Source organism: Rhyacophila brunnea, unplaced genomic scaffold, assembly GCF_057557595.1.
Source record: "Rhyacophila brunnea isolate RB1 unplaced genomic scaffold, BYU_Rbru_1.0 scaffold_23, whole genome shotgun sequence".
Taxonomy (NCBI): Eukaryota; Metazoa; Arthropoda; class Insecta; order Trichoptera; family Rhyacophilidae; genus Rhyacophila; species Rhyacophila brunnea.
In genome coordinates this window covers 12,073,433-12,089,730 of record NW_028232893.1, presented here as the reverse complement: position 1 = coordinate 12,089,730, position 16,298 = coordinate 12,073,433, and the positions used below count along the sequence as shown (strand labels likewise).

General features: G+C 34.0%; 1 protein-coding gene across 1 annotated transcript; it reads left to right on the top strand.

Moving 5' to 3' along the window:
- The first annotated feature begins 8,836 nt into the window (after window positions 1–8,836).
- Window positions 8,837–15,459, top strand: LOC147069499 (glucose dehydrogenase [FAD, quinone]-like). The gene is made up of 4 exons (XM_085950819.1): window positions 8,837–8,990; window positions 12,942–13,075; window positions 13,873–14,728; window positions 15,140–15,459. The coding sequence occupies exons 1-4, from the start codon at window positions 8,837–8,839 to the stop codon at window positions 15,457–15,459; spliced, it is 1,464 nt and encodes a 487-aa protein (XP_085806945.1).
- The last annotated feature ends 839 nt before the right edge of the window (window positions 15,460–16,298 follow it).

The window sequence follows — 16,298 nt, the reverse complement described above, 5'->3', positions numbered from 1 at the left end:
TGTAATAAAAACGCTATTTTATTACAGCATCTCAATAGAAAGTTATAGTGTAAAACCACAGAACAGATAATAAATAGAATACCAATAGGCTATTATTCAATACGCCATATGGTGAAGCAGGCTTTTGAATGTGTGAGTGTCCTACGAAAATGAAGCACGCATTATGCACGTGCAATAGTGTGTGTAATACACCAACATTAAATGAGCGTAAATGCATAAACCGAGAGCAGTTTTCAGTATTCGACTTAAACGTATTCTAGACACGTGTGTAAGTTTAACCCGGATTCATCCTTACTCGAGTCGGTTACCTGCTATCGCCTTACCCGTTGTGTATTTCAGTTCCCATTATTTCTGAGTTCCCTGTGTAAAACCAATTGCAGTGGTTATATTATTACAATTTATTGCATTTGATGTCTGTATGATATACATTTAAAATCAATAAAATACGTGTAATCCAAATTGGCATTTTTCTTGGTATATTATATTGAATCTTTGTTTTAGATCAGCGGTGCACAACCCCCGGCCCGTCATGCTATCCATCTATTGTGGCTCACGGTCTACAATATGCGAAAAATTCTTCGCATACTCTAAATAATAAAAAAATGCTTTAAAGCGTTAATTATTTTAAAATAGTGTATTTTTATGATCGTGTAGCGATCGCCCACGACTTGGTCCGCGTGAAATATGGAAATAAAAAGTATACACACTAAAGAGAGATAATATAGACTGATTTTTATTGACTGAGAGCTCTACCGACCTAACGCGATCGGCAACGGTTGAATATAGGCGCGGAGCCGTATATTCGCACCTCACATAACCACTAAACCGTTGCTATAATGTGATCACTTTAACTACTCGTGATGAATTGTTTGTTGCAAGTATATTATTTTATCGATATCGAGATTATTGTAGGAATAGTGTAGTCGTAGTCGATCAAATCAAATTTTAATTATTTTACATAATTAGTGAAATTTAAGGCGTGCACAACATGGTATTTAAAAACAAAGAAATTGTATTAAAACAGTATAATTTATATAAAACAAATAGATGCAGTATTAAATAATTAAACAGTAGAAAGTGTAAAAAATTAATAAAAAAAATAGATACAAGTAAACACCGATTGAGCTAATGTACACCTTATTTAAATAAATATATAAAATAATATCCACCTATAAATACCCATCCTCACGTAGATGGAAGGTGTCATCATCTGAAGCGATTTGGTTCATTTGAGTTATTGTTCAAAATGGCATTACCAATGGCAGGACAGTTCAGCACCATGAGATTATAAGTTAAATCAATAGTGCAAATATTTTTAGTAAAATTGGACAAAATAGCACTACCAGCTTGTGACAGATACACATTTAAAAGTAATTATTATTGTAAATGTTTAATGGCCCATACATCCACCACTATGTACCATCCAGTAGGAACTGTCAAAATGGGACCATCCAATGATGCAACAGCTGTTGTCAGCTCAACACTTAAAGTCAATCGTATCAGAGGCTTAAGAGTGGCTGATGCAAGTATTGTGCCAGAAATCGTTAGCGGAAACCCCAATGCACATGTATCATGATAGGAGAAAAAACAGATATGATCAAATACGATTGGAAGCATAAAGCGGGTGATCAAGGTTGTTGTCTATAACGAGGTTTATTTAGAACCCAATGTTTAGTATAATATACCATTTGAAGTTATCATTTATTTATCACTGTATATTTGTACAACTTATTGTATATATCTCAGGCACTATACTTTGGAACCCATTCTACTTACATTATAAACGACCTTCATCTACCAAGTAATTTTTTTTAAAATTCTAGATAATAATAATAATATGACATTCTTTGACATGTTTTAATATTTTATTGTATTATGTGTTTGGTTCCAAACCATAGATAGCGATCAATGTCTTAAAACATAAAATAAATGGTAGTGATTAATAATTTACAAATAATATGTAAAAAAGATACAATTAAAAATAAATAAAGAGCTAATATTTATTTAAAAAAAAATTAACTAGTTAATTAACAGTGATGAGTAGTTTATTGTCTACTACTAAACGCAACCATAAAATCGACGGGGAATATTCGAATCATTATAGATTGGCACCATGGTTACAGCAAACCCGATTCGTAGTCGTATTGATATGTTTGCTAGCATTGAAACAGGAATTGTAGAAAATAAACCAATACACCTGAGAATCGCACACGGTGCCACATTAGAATGATTCCAATAAAGCATTATAGGTGAGTATTTTTTGGATGGAAATATCTACATATCGTCGCTTAAGAAACAACACCGCGGAAGACAATTAATTAAAATTTTCAGGGGAAACAAAAAACGTCTCAAAAAAAATTTTTTTTTTGGTTAAGTTAAAAAAATGTTTCTTTTAACTAAACACTAAAAAATAAGGACATGTCCCACTGAGGCGGACGAAACCGGTCCTAATATATTAATTAAAAGTGGAATAAGTACTATAAAAAAATGCGTTTTATTAAATAAAAACAACAATACAATGCAGTTCCACCATGAATTGACAGTTAACAAAATAAAAGAAATTATAATATAAATAACAAAAGATGGTGGTCAGTCTGCCACTTGACCTAAGTACAAGTCTCAGAACCCACCCACTCTAGGTATTAAAAAATAATAAATACCAAATCACAAAGACCAAGGGCAAAGCAAAAAAGATAAATTGCTACTCGAGGGAACTGCATCAATCATTCAATAGCCGAGACCCTGAGCACCTGTGCTGCACGCAGCCACAGAAGAAACACATAACCAGCCTACCGAGAGGCGAAGACGACAGCAGCTGAAGCAACGACGAAGAGGGTTCCCTACCCAACTGCGTAGGTGCGGAAGTCGATCGGAATCAACGGACGAATGAAGAATACGTCAAGCATATAACCTAAACCACGAGATAAACAACCCCAGACCATAAATTGGGCCTCGGACTGGTCGCCAAGCCACCGAGGCTCAATAAACTCAGAAGTGGTTTAAAAAACCCACAAGGCACCAGCTCCGATTCACACTCGATATAACGGGGATGGCTAGCCATTAGTCGGCGCCCCATAAATTTATGCCATTATCCTAAGTAAGTAAGAATAAGTGTCCCACGATTAATTGCATACGTACAACTTACATGTAACCAGTCTACGTTAGCAACCATTACCAGTATTACCACATTAGCTCTGCTTAATTTCTGCGTACGTGAAGAAATCGCATCTGCGCAATTTTAAGGTAGTCAGGGTTATGTAGTGTTTTTTTTATTACCATTTTATAATGACAATCATAGTTTGCTTTCCATATTTGATAAAGGTGCGTGGGCCATATGGTGATTAGCTTCGTATATCATAATATATTACGCAAAATATATTTTTTTTTACTTTAGGATATTGGCCTGAGATAGTGATTAGAAAAAAATAATGAGTGTGCATAAAACGTATATTTTATTGCAAATATGCACAGTTACAGTCGTGGTCAATTGTTTTTTTTTTTTTTAAGTGAAACTTCTTTGCCACAGACAATCATTAGGCGTAGTGTTTTCCTCTATGCGTTCAAGCCAATGACATTAATATGGAGAAGCACTCACTTTTTTATCGGGTCTGACGAATGGCATAATCTGTTCTAACGCCATTACAATAAAGGTGATATTGCTATAAATTCCCGATGCGTGATATCGCATAATGGAATTTGTCACATGACGTCTACCTATACATGTGAGAATGTCGCTATGCGCGAATTTACTTGGTAGCTACTGTATTGAGTGCGTTGTCCATTAATAATGTCGTTGCTTCAGGCGTACCTTGCCGGTTGGCTTCTACCGTGTCCGGATATTTGTACATGCATACCATAGAGGTATGAAATAAAAAGAGGGGCAAGAAATCGGCTTTCTCATACAAGTTAATGAAGCAAGCCAACAATAGTCGACAACTTATGTCACCTATTACAAATGTTAACGTGGAAATTTTGCCACAAATTGATTACCAGCCCGCCTCACCATACTAACTGCTTCACCATACTTTCATATAACCTGCCGCCCATAGGTGCGTGCATACGTACAAATTTCCGCATTACACTTTACCGTGAAATGTTGTATCGGAAATATAAAGTCGTATATTAAAAACCGTTCAACCTCTTTGGATATTATAGTAATGAGATAAAATTCATATCTAAATAAAACACGGTTCTTGTCGTTTTACAGGAAGGCCAGCGGCAAACAAATTTTAAAAATACACTTAGTCGACGTATTGAATTATTTGTTTTGTTAGGTTAGGTTAGGTTAGGTTAGTTCGGCTTCCCGTAAACCGACTTGTACCGAAAACACGTAATAAAAACTACCGAAATAAAAGGAAATGGCAGTAGAAAATACGCAAGTAAGTAATTAAATTAGAAAACGTATCTGTCACTGAATCAACACCAATCCTATAATTATCCCCAATTTGTTGTTTCCCATTTTTTGTCGTTTTCACAACTACATTATGTGGATAAGATTAAATAATTACACAAAATTGACTTTCATTGTTGTTTATTATTTGATTGTTCAAAATCAAATACGACTAACTTTGCAACGTCAACTCAGTGAGTTTTGCTGCAGTGATCTGTTTTATCGACAGCGAGTTTTAGTTATCTTTTTCATCGATAGATGTTACTAAGCCATCCATTGCATTCCCCGTACCACTGTCAGTGAAGGGTGCGTTATTAGACGTATCTGCCACTGAATAAACCCTACGCCTATAGTTATCTGAAATAATTTTGAAAATATCAGCGTTTTAAATTACTTTCAATTTCGTAATAGTCTCGCCGATCATGGCATCCCATACGCACCGCAAAGAAAGTCCTACGTCAAAAGGTTTGACACCAAGGTACATTTTATTAAAAAAAATATATAAATAAGATTGTTAAAAATATACGTTACGTCGCAAATAAGCTGTATTGCCGCAAGGTGCATTATTCAATTAATTTTCAACTTTTACAGACAAGGTAAAAAAATTATCTCACACATTTTTTTATTATTTAGTGAAATGATAAAATAAAAAATGGCGTCTTGTTTGATTTACTTAAAATGAGTTAATACGTAAATCGATCGACATTTTATCTTCCCTTTCATCGAACTTATTTTTTTTACAATTATGTCACTGATAATAAAAATAGAAAGAAAGTGTTATGTGATATATCAAATTTCTAAGAAGCGCTTGCTATCCACACACTAATAGCAAATACGTGTCACTTCTATCGCGGATAGAGCGGAGGCCACGCACAAGCGGTTCTCAAATATTTACATGTCGCTTTAAACAAATATTGAGAATATCTTATTTAAAAATTTCAAACCTCAGAACCAAATCAGGGAGGTTACTTTTAGCTTTTCAATCAAAAGTCTACATATCAGAAAAAGTAGGGCTTGAAATGGAATAAAGCGCACCGGAGCGACGTTCCTGTTCATGAAATCCTTGAAATTAGCATATCTGTTTCGTGGAAAAATTAATTTGACCATCTGAATTAGATGGCCATAATATAAGACACCTGTTTTTATAATATCTATAATATAAAAACAAATATTTGTTTCAGAACATTATTGAGCGCTCTGGTTGGTAAAATTTTCCATTTCTAGAGCTGAGAAAAAGACTAACTTAATATTTTTTTCTGCGCGCTTACTTCAGTTAAAAACTTTTTTTTGTAGATTGATTACTATTTGAAAATCAAATACCGAGTTCGGAATAGTGAAAGAAAACTACTAAGGTATACATATTTAAGTAAATTAAAATGTAAATATGTATGTATGTGTATTTTTTATAACACTACAACAGGCCATGAGGCTCAATGATAGTAATGTAGTGAAACAGTAGTATATTTAGTAATAAAAGAGAAATAATCACAAACACGCGCCTTACGTACTGGACTATGAAGGCCGCTTTTTAACGAGTGCAGAATTGAAATAAAAGGAATCTGCTCGATAGTAATAAATGACGAAATGTCGGTGTAATTTGCAATTTTTTAATCGTTTGAAGAAATTTGTCAAAAGCATATTATTCTATCATTGAAATCGTGCGTTGGCACTGAATTAATAATATTTTTTCGAACAGCATGCGTCGCAAATGTTGAATAACAATGAATACGCAGAACTTCTTGGTCCTTTCCCATTCGATTGAGAACTTTAACATATTATGTCACCCGGTCAGTCTAATGGTACGTTTACATTTGACACTAATATCGTCATATTTATGTATGACACCATATTCACCAAGTGTAAACAGTAAATATATTTGTACCAGCCACTTATTTTGCGTGTGTCGACACTCACCTGTCACTTGTTCAATCTACTTATATACGCAAATGTAAACACCGCGTATTCGACAATTCCGAACTTGCCGCGATATATCACCGAAGTTGGACTACCGTCTACTTTTATATCAAGTACCTGACACATTATTCGTAGTTTGACAGGTACCTAGTGAATTGCATAGGTATATTTCTAAAACAACGGACAATCAATTATCATAGGTACACCATGAATGTATGCCCAACGTCTACGTTAATAAATGTACCTACTGTAGCGATCTGTCAAAAATCATAGACAGTGAGAAATAAATCGGATGTGCCGTGTTCTATGGATTTTGTTCGAAAATAAAATATCGCTTGTTCTCGGCACATACGATTAATTCTGATGCACTCTGTGAAGAAAAAATGCGCTTCAAATAGTATTACCTAATTCATTTTGGCCCACACCTGCACTTGTATTACGATAATATTATATTGAATATGCATGAATATGCAATGACGATCAAGTGCTAGATATCGCAATGTTACTGTTAATCGTTCTTCTACACTTTATTGCATTTCTGAATTGTGTGTCTTGTTTTTTGGCAAAAGGTCCAATCTTGCAAACTAAGGTTCACAAATTGAGTTCGATCTTCGATTTTAAACTCTGATATTAAACGGAAAGCACCTAATTCTTCTCGTCGCTGAATCCATTCCCGCACCCATCTAGACCATTTTTTCCTCCTTTTTGTTGCCAAAAGACTTAAAATAATAACACTCGCTGCTTTCTTTTTTAACATTCCCATATTGACAACTGACATAACGTTTTTGAGAAGTATACAAAATAAGTGTCCGAATAAATTACAATACCATATGTAAACACCACATATATTTATTCCAATGTTGCTATTGAATAAAGTGTCGAGACTTTATTTCAACGAGAAGTATACCAGAATTTTATGTCAGATCCATGCAGGTGTAAACAGTAAGTGAAATTTTATGTCAGACACATAAAATAAGTATAACAGTATAAGTGTCAGATGTAAACGTACCATAAGGAATTTTGAGATTGCGTCTATACAGCCAGATCTCGAAAGCTACAACTCTCCGTGCCATCTCTCCTTCAACAAGCTGTTGATCGAAGATTAATCGAAGCTCTCTGCATGTAACAATGTATTTCCCACTATTGAAAAATTTAGGGTATCATTCAAATGATCCCTAATCGTTACTGTAATAAAATAATTGGTGGTAATAATAACATGTAAATTATGTATGGAGAATAAACTTGTGTGAAATTATATGACTATAAATTTAAACCAAACAACTCATTCTAACACTTCAGTACTTACTAAAAAATATATAATTTCACAGAGCATATTATCTACTGTAGATAGGTTCATACCTATTTATTATTATTGTTTACCTGGTGGTAGACATTCTCTAGGATTTTTAGCTGATGTTGACGCCAACAACATTATCCATTTTTCACGCGAACTCATTATTTCCTTATAAACTTAAAAATGAAAAACTATAAAAAATATAGTTCCCACACCAATAATACTAAATTACAAAAATATGGGTCTTTCATATGTAAGTAGCTGCTATATTTCGTGAAATTGACACTCAATAATTATCCAATATCAGTAACCATAGATTAAAAGTGAAAAAGTTCTTAGAGGCATACAACGATATGTGGATATGATGTCATTGGAAAAATAAATAATTAGAGGCATATAATAGAGGCACATAGTGTTATATGCCCCGGAATGTAAATGGATATAGTGTTGTTTCATACACTACTATTTCTGTTAATATACCGAATTGGAGATACTGTTATATACCCCTAGATAGAGGAAAAAAACTTAGGTATTCCTGTGTTGAAGTCATTTTTGGCAAAAATAGACATGATGTCCTATGCCCCCCGGGTAAAGATTAAGATCAGAATCATAGTAATAGAAACAGAGAGATATCGTTGTTAATTTTCTACACACACGTATCTCAATTTTTGTCAGTTTTGAGTTGTTTGATGAAATGAATTCAGAATTTCAATATGCAAATATTCCACTAACATGTATCACAATAAAAGGCTTTTATAAACATTATAAACTCGTATCTTGAGTTACGCGTTAGTAAGTACACAGAATACTGAACTCCGACAGATGATTATAGTGAAGTTCTTTCTCGTAAGTCAAGATACGTGTTTACTGCAGTGATATTGTGGAACGATTCACAGTAAAGTAGCAACGCATTCTCGTAGCTCAGACAATATTATGATCGTTCGAAAGGATAGTGCGATAGATTGAAGAGATATAACATTTTTTCATCCTAAACACTAAATGGATATTTCATAGAAGAAAATTTATTTCTGAATAAAAACTGAGAGAATGAAGATGTTATTTGCCTCTCCTGAAAAGTTGTGTTTTTTGAGATACATGTTTGTAGAAAATTATCGACGATACACTATTTCATTTTTTTTAAATCTTTATTCAAGGTTAATATTTACGAGACTAGTGTCGCAGGCGAATTTTATTTTTATCGACTTGATCTTCGAAAACGACGGTGAACGGTGAAAACCATGGATATACCCAACTCGACTGGATCCTGCGAATTGCCGGGGGCAATGTCTTCTCTCATATTGGCTGGCTTCAGCACACTTCTGGCCGCCCGATGTGAGCTGAATGATGACGCATCATGGCCGCCGGACTACACCGAGAAACTTCTTAATGGAGGTAGGATCTTTCTTACCATTTAAAGTTGTAATTCATCTATGAGGTAAAGCTCGTAATATAGGTAGACTACAACGGTGTTGGATTGATGTAATTAATAATTTCGAAAGTCATAATGGAAAGTAACACAGAAATAATGACAAGAAACTGCGATTAGTTTGAAATTAGTGAACGAAAAATCATGATTGAAGAAGCTTCATATCGCGCAGTCGGCATGAGAAGCGTATATACATAACCATAATCACACGCCTCTTGCCGCGCATTACTTCTCACATATGTAAAAAGCGGCGCCGATCAAATTTGAGTCGTATATGTAGTTCCTATATACGATAAGTCCACTTTTGGTCAAAATTGAGATAATGATGACATTTTTTTCTACCGCCAGCGCTCCACAATTTGGTTCAGTTGATCGGTTCCTAAAGGCTATAAATTCATATGAAAAGGGAGTTTCAAAATCACGATGAATTCCTATCGGCGATAAATTCACGGTGCGGTTTGTTCCAAAGGCCGATAAGTCCATGCGACCTTGTAGACAGCCAATTAGCATCGAGCATTTGTTAACATTAACATGGCCGTTGTAGCAGTTCGCGTTATCAAAAGTGTCTCAAGTTTTTAGTAGAAATACAACGAAATAATGTCTGATCTTACCCAGAATGTTGCTAAAGTGGAAGGAAATACATCAAGGAAACGATTCATCAATTAGGAATTATGAAAAAGAACGTGGATCATCGGGAAAGGTATTTAAAATACGACTATTTTGCATTAAATGTTGGCAAATACTGGGCGATTGAGAATTTCTCTCGAATTAAACAATTGTTTTTATTTTAGTTATTTCCGTACTTTTTTGTAATTGTTCTACCTGCACAAAATAAAATCTGTGTGAATGTAAACTTCCCTCGTTTCAAATAATGGTTTTTTAATAAGATTTTTTTATAACATTTTTTTCTGTTAAAAATTACTCGGACTACGTTTATTTAAAAAAAATTATTGTGATTACATTATTGATAGTAAATAAGTGTCAATATTATACATAATAGGTACATTTGTATAAAAGTGCATGTTGTTTTTTCAATGTATGCTTGATCCAGTGCAAGGGCCCAATGGGTTGGGCGAATGGCAAACAACCATTCCTCGAAAAAAAAGGTCTGTTAATATAACCTTCACTCTGTGGAGGTTCATATGCTCTGCTTAGAAGCGAAAACGGTAATTACATTTGTGTATCTTTTTCTACTATCACTTACCTGAAAAATCTTTTAAAGTTACCTAACCATGTTAATATTTTTTTGATTTTATTTTAATAATCATTTGTCTATTAGATGAAGAGAAGACAAAACTTATGTTCGAATCATTCTAATGTATAAGGTTTTATGATAATAAATAAATTTAAAAAAAAATACGATTTTTATTTTACTGAAGAAAATTTTAGTTAAATTGTTAGGTACATGTTCAAACACACGCGTTAACATAATTTTACTTCCTACTTTAATTATAGATTGTCAATTTATGGCTACGGCCGTATGTTGTAGCTTAACCACTGGGGAATGCCAAAAGAAATGGCGTATTTCAAAAAAACACTACCTTATTCTTAGGTTAATAATTATTATAAAGCAATCATTATTCGTAGGATGTTTATCACACTTGAATGGTCAAAGACATAGCTTATAATAAGTATCTTTAGAATTATTTTCAAATGTGTTAATCTTGCCGATTTTTTGAATAATAAAATGCCTAATTCTTGTCAAATTTGGGATCACAGAGATTATCAATACAATTTTTTATCGTGAATATTTTACTAAAATTATCTCGTCATAAATTATACTAATGGTTTTATAAATGCGTATAAAAATTAATAAATGAAAAAATCTTAACACCACTGCACATTCATGTACCGAAATATGACTATATTCTAAAACATTAGAGCGAGAGGTTTAAAAGAATACTATTTTATGTAACAAAAATACTTTATGCAGTCATAAAATGTTTAAAATAAATATAAAGGATAACAAGGCTTCAAAATTATATAAATAGATTATCTACAACGTTTAAGGAGTGTCCAGGATCATGGTTTGAAAATACAATAAAAACTCAATTTTGACCTACGACGAGCATGTCCCCCCTTAAGTTAAAGGAATGCATTTTGTCAAAATGTATAGGTACTCAAAAAACTTCAGCACACATTTAATGTAAAATTTTGATTTGTAGTACCTTTGAACATGTTGCTGGTTGTACCTGTGGACGCGTCCAAAGGTACAACATGCATAGATTTATTGATATTTACATGATTTTAAGCTAATAAAAGCATATTTTTTAGATAATTAGTTATTAATGTTACAACCAGTGGCGGCCGGTGATAATAAAATTAGGGAGTGCAAATAAAGACATGCATTTTTATTTTCATGGTATTGAAAAAAAAACGGCAATAGCCTTCGTGGTGGAGGTAGGCGTATGCTAAACGACGCTTACATTTACGAACAGCATTTATTTGTTGTCAAAGTTACAAAGTTCAAGCCTCTGGTATGATAAGTATGATGCAAAAGGCAATAGGTACACACATTCTTCGATTTTTATTGTACCTAATTACACTTCATATGTGCTGACATAGTTACCATGTTTGTCACTCGTAACTTCCGTAAATCGTAACTGATGTAAGTATTTTAGACGTGTGTCATTGAGAAAAAGCCGTAAATTCCTCATTTGTCATCCCACATCATTCTCATATGCGCGTTGTAACATTTTTATAAATACTGGGCATGGATCATTAATTTTCCAACGGGATATCACTTGTATTAAAAATTTGCCACTTTTGTACACCTCCACTCCAAAATTGCACTCCAAATGGGACTGATTTGAAAGACATTCAACATCAAAAATAATAGTAAGTATAAGTAGGTATATTGTATGTATTATGTTACTGACTTACTTTTCTGTAGAATTATTTATATTAAAATTATTTAGTGTTTAATTTTGAAATGTAAAATAATTATAAAATCGTATTTGTATGGTGAGATGGCTCTACCTAACTTAATTATCACAATATTACTATAATCGATATGTTGATTGATTCAATATTAATATGGCGCATCAAACAACAGAGCATTTACCTCATAACGTCATAACGTATGAAATTATAATATACCTAGTATTTTAAAATACTGCGCGGGAACCTTTTACCTACTTCATACGTACAATAATATTATTATAAACGCGCCAGTAAAACGCGACATCTATCGGTTATACTTAAAGCACTAGGAGGGAGGACATTGCTCAAAGCAAGGTAAAAATTGTACGTTCAGTGAGGTTACATTTCGGCAGCATGCAAAAAAATCGTCTACGGTCGGGCACTCGACATTCAAATTCGAACATTCAACAAATCCTATGAAAAACGTACATGTATGCATACACATCTCCAGCTCAGCGGCTGGTTAAAAATACGCCAGAAATAAGTACGTGGATGCGCTTAGCGGACGGGCGACAAATTAAAGATATTTTACAATAATTAATTATTACAATAAATGTAGTTATTTTTTGAATACGTACATATTATTACATAATAATTTGGGAGATCAGTGCACATTTGCTCCTATACAAGAGCCGTCCCTAGTTACAACCATCTTTGGTATGTCCATTTTACACATTTTTTAACAGATTAATTTAATTTGATGAAAAAAAATATCTTATTAACCGATGGACAAGTTCCCGGTTTTCGATTATTTGTCAATAAATCAAAACTCTGCACCAAATATGTTTTTATTTTGCAATTATAAGCCCAAATCACTTTTATTGATGACCTCTAAAACATTGCATAATATTGTATATTTGACGATTTGGAAATAAAAAAACGAAAAATTGTCCACAGGTACAACACCTTCCCCTATTTGTGCTGCCGCTGCAATACGGATCATTTTGCGACTAGTCATTAACTAGCAATTTATAAAACAATCCCACGATTTTCAGGCCTCCAGGTGTTTGATTTTATTGTGGTTGGCGCAGGATCCTCCGGATCGGTCATAGCAAACAGACTGACGGAAATTCCAAGCTGGAACGTCCTGCTGGTGGAAGCCGGTGGAAATCCAAAAGCTGAAAGCGAGGTAAGATAAATCTCATAATAAATAAAAGATCTTAAAATGGTTAGCGATTACATCTATTAGGTGTACCTATATCCATGTTAGCTGGAAGGGAAGAGTTGGTCAGCCTGCCATTGTGCCTAGGGTTGAACTTCTTTAGCATATTTAAAAAATAATGTTACATTTTTAAATCTTATGAGTAAAGTTATTCGTCAATTATATTTTTTTCAAAAAACATGATCGATCCTAAGAAGATCATGTGAGCCTCCATAGAGTAGAGAACATCATTTTTATTAGCTCGTTTTCTTCTTTGTCCGGTGGTTGTTTGTCCAGTACAAATCTTGCAATCGATTTTTAACTAACTTGCCTTCCCGACTAGCTAGACATTTGAAACTTTCAGAATATATCAGAACACGATGCCAATGCATTCTTCTTCAGTTAATTCTGTTTTGTATGGAAAGTTATTTCAGAAAAATCCGTAAAAAGAAAAGACTATTATTGGTTGCTAAGGGGTTGGTCCAACCAACTAAATTATTAATATATACGTGCGTTACTATGGAAATCAAAATGACATTTCAGTATTCTATATTTATTTGTTTGTTTCTTTTTTATTTACTTCATAATAAGTACAAGTTTGAACATATTGAGCATAATAATTCAACAGAAAATTTAAAAACGTTGTACATGAAAAGTTCTTTTTATCTTGTAATTATTTTTAAATTAAGGTATTAACCAATAAAAGGTACTAATATTGATTAAAATACGGTAAAAAACAATGTTGTTAAAAAAATAACAGTATACCAACTTGAATCATTTTCTAGGTGCCAGCTTTGTTTCCGTTCGCTTTCGATACCGATATGGATTGGAAGTATAAGGCCGAAAAAGATCCAGGATTCTGTTTGATAATGGAAGACCGTCAGTGCCGCTGGCCAAGAGGGAAAGCCTTGGGAGGAACCAGCGCGATCAACGCAATGCTGTATGTGAGAGGAAACCCGAGAGACTACGACGAATGGGAGAGGAAAGGTAACACTGGGTGGGGGTACAAGAATGTTCTTCAGTACTTCAAAAAGAGCGAGAATTTAGAAGATCCGAACATTCTAGCGAACGAAAACTATCCACAATCACACGGAGTTGGTGGATATTTAAATGTGGGGGCATTTAACGATACAGGATTGTGGGGAGACAAGATACTAGCAGCGGTTAAAGAACTTGGGCATGATAATATTGTCGATATAAATTCCGGTGAGAATTACTTAGGATTCACAAAAGTTCAAGGAACTTTAGTAAATGGCCAACGTATGTCATCTGCAAGGGCGTTTCTTTCACCAATAAAAAAACGGAGAAATCTTTTCGTTTTGAAAAATGCATTAGTAACAAAAATAAACATTGATGAGAAGAATAAAAAAGCCGTCGGGGTTGTCGTTCAATTGGTAAACGGTCAATCCGTGGAGATAAAAGCAAAGAAAGAAATAATAGTCTCAGGCGGTGCTGTCAACTCTCCCCAATTGTTAATGTTATCAGGCATTGGACCCTCACAACATTTAACAGACATGGGAATAAAAACAATCGCTGATTTACCAGTGGGAGAAAATTTGCAAGATCACTTAAACATTAGATTATTTTTTACATTTAACAAAGGAAGAGCTCAAGCGGAAAGCGACAAAGACACTGCGTTGAGTTTAGCAACATATTTAACACAGCGTAGAGGAAGACTCTCATCCATTGGAGAATTTAATACTATAGGATTTATAAATACAAACAAAGATTCACCATATCCGGACATACAGTACCTCTTATATGTTAGACCACCCACAAATGGAACTGTTATTAATATCAGTGAAGAGTTCCGACGTTCAAATGCGTTCCTGTATACGAACGCCAACGTTTTTGTACCGATGGTCTGCCTGCTACAACCGAAGTCCAAGGGCAAAATTTTATAAAATAGCACGAATCCACTCGACAGTCCGCGCATATTTCCCAATTACTTCCATGAAAATGAAGATGTGGAAACATTATTGAGAGGAATTCAAGAAATAATAAAAATAGAGAATACATCAGCATTAAAAAACGATAATATAAAACTTGAAGAAATAGTATTACCGGAGTGTAGCAAATACACATTTAAAAGTAGAGAATACTGGACGTGTTATATGGCCCATACATCGACGAGTACGTGTCATCCAGCAGGATCTGTCAAAATGGGACCGTCTGATGATGTAACAGCTGTTGTCAGTCCAACTCTGAAAGTTATCGGAATCAAAGGTTTAAGAGTGGCTGATGCAAGTATTATGCCAGAGATTGTAAGCGGAAACACCAACGCGCCGTGCATTATGATCGGAGAAAAGGCTGCCGATATGATCAAAGATGATTGGCAGAATGAAGCAGATGACGACATTTTTGATATGTAATTAGAATTATTTTGAGCATACAATATAATTTTGTTGAATATTCTCGGAAAATGTAATTTATTTTTGTATACAGATTAGCTAAAAATGTATTCAAGTTCGAAACGGGTTATGATTTTTGCAAAAAAATATATAATATAGTTTGGAGTGAAACGTGTGTGGAGGTGAGATGAAATTAGCGCAGTATGAAGACTGGTGATTGCTGGTGGAGATAGCGAGTTGTTTTCCGAATTGACAAGTACAGTTTAGCCATTAATATAAGATAAAAACAAGTGACATATATAGCCCAAGGCTTGGCGATACTCGGTGACTGTAGTGGAGTGACTGCTATACGATCAAAATAAAAACAGAGTGAGATTTTCATTTAATCGTGATATTCTTTTTATTGAATAATGCTGACACTGAGTATCCCATGCTGCCGGTGAGAAATACTTTTTAACATAATAAATATCACTGAGAAAAAATGCAATAAAATATAATAATAATGGATGTGTTGTTTAAATTTATTTAACATATGAGCTATGTTATGTCTTGTCTATCTTCTTTGTCTTATCGTGCGTATACCTGCAACGGAAACTAACCGTCCACATGGACACCCTATAACTCGCTGCATAGATGAACTTAAAGTTCAGTATTTGTACATGGCAGCAAAGAACTAGGGACCGATAAGAGTGGAAGGAGCTAGTAGTAGAGCTCATCTAGCAGTGGATCGACCCCGGGTGATAATGACCGACTCAAGTGTAAAATTAAACGTTCGGTAATCAACATTGAAATAGATAAACCATCCAAACTTACCAATACAGTCCACTGCTTCCCTTCGAAATAGTTTCTTCTATATATAC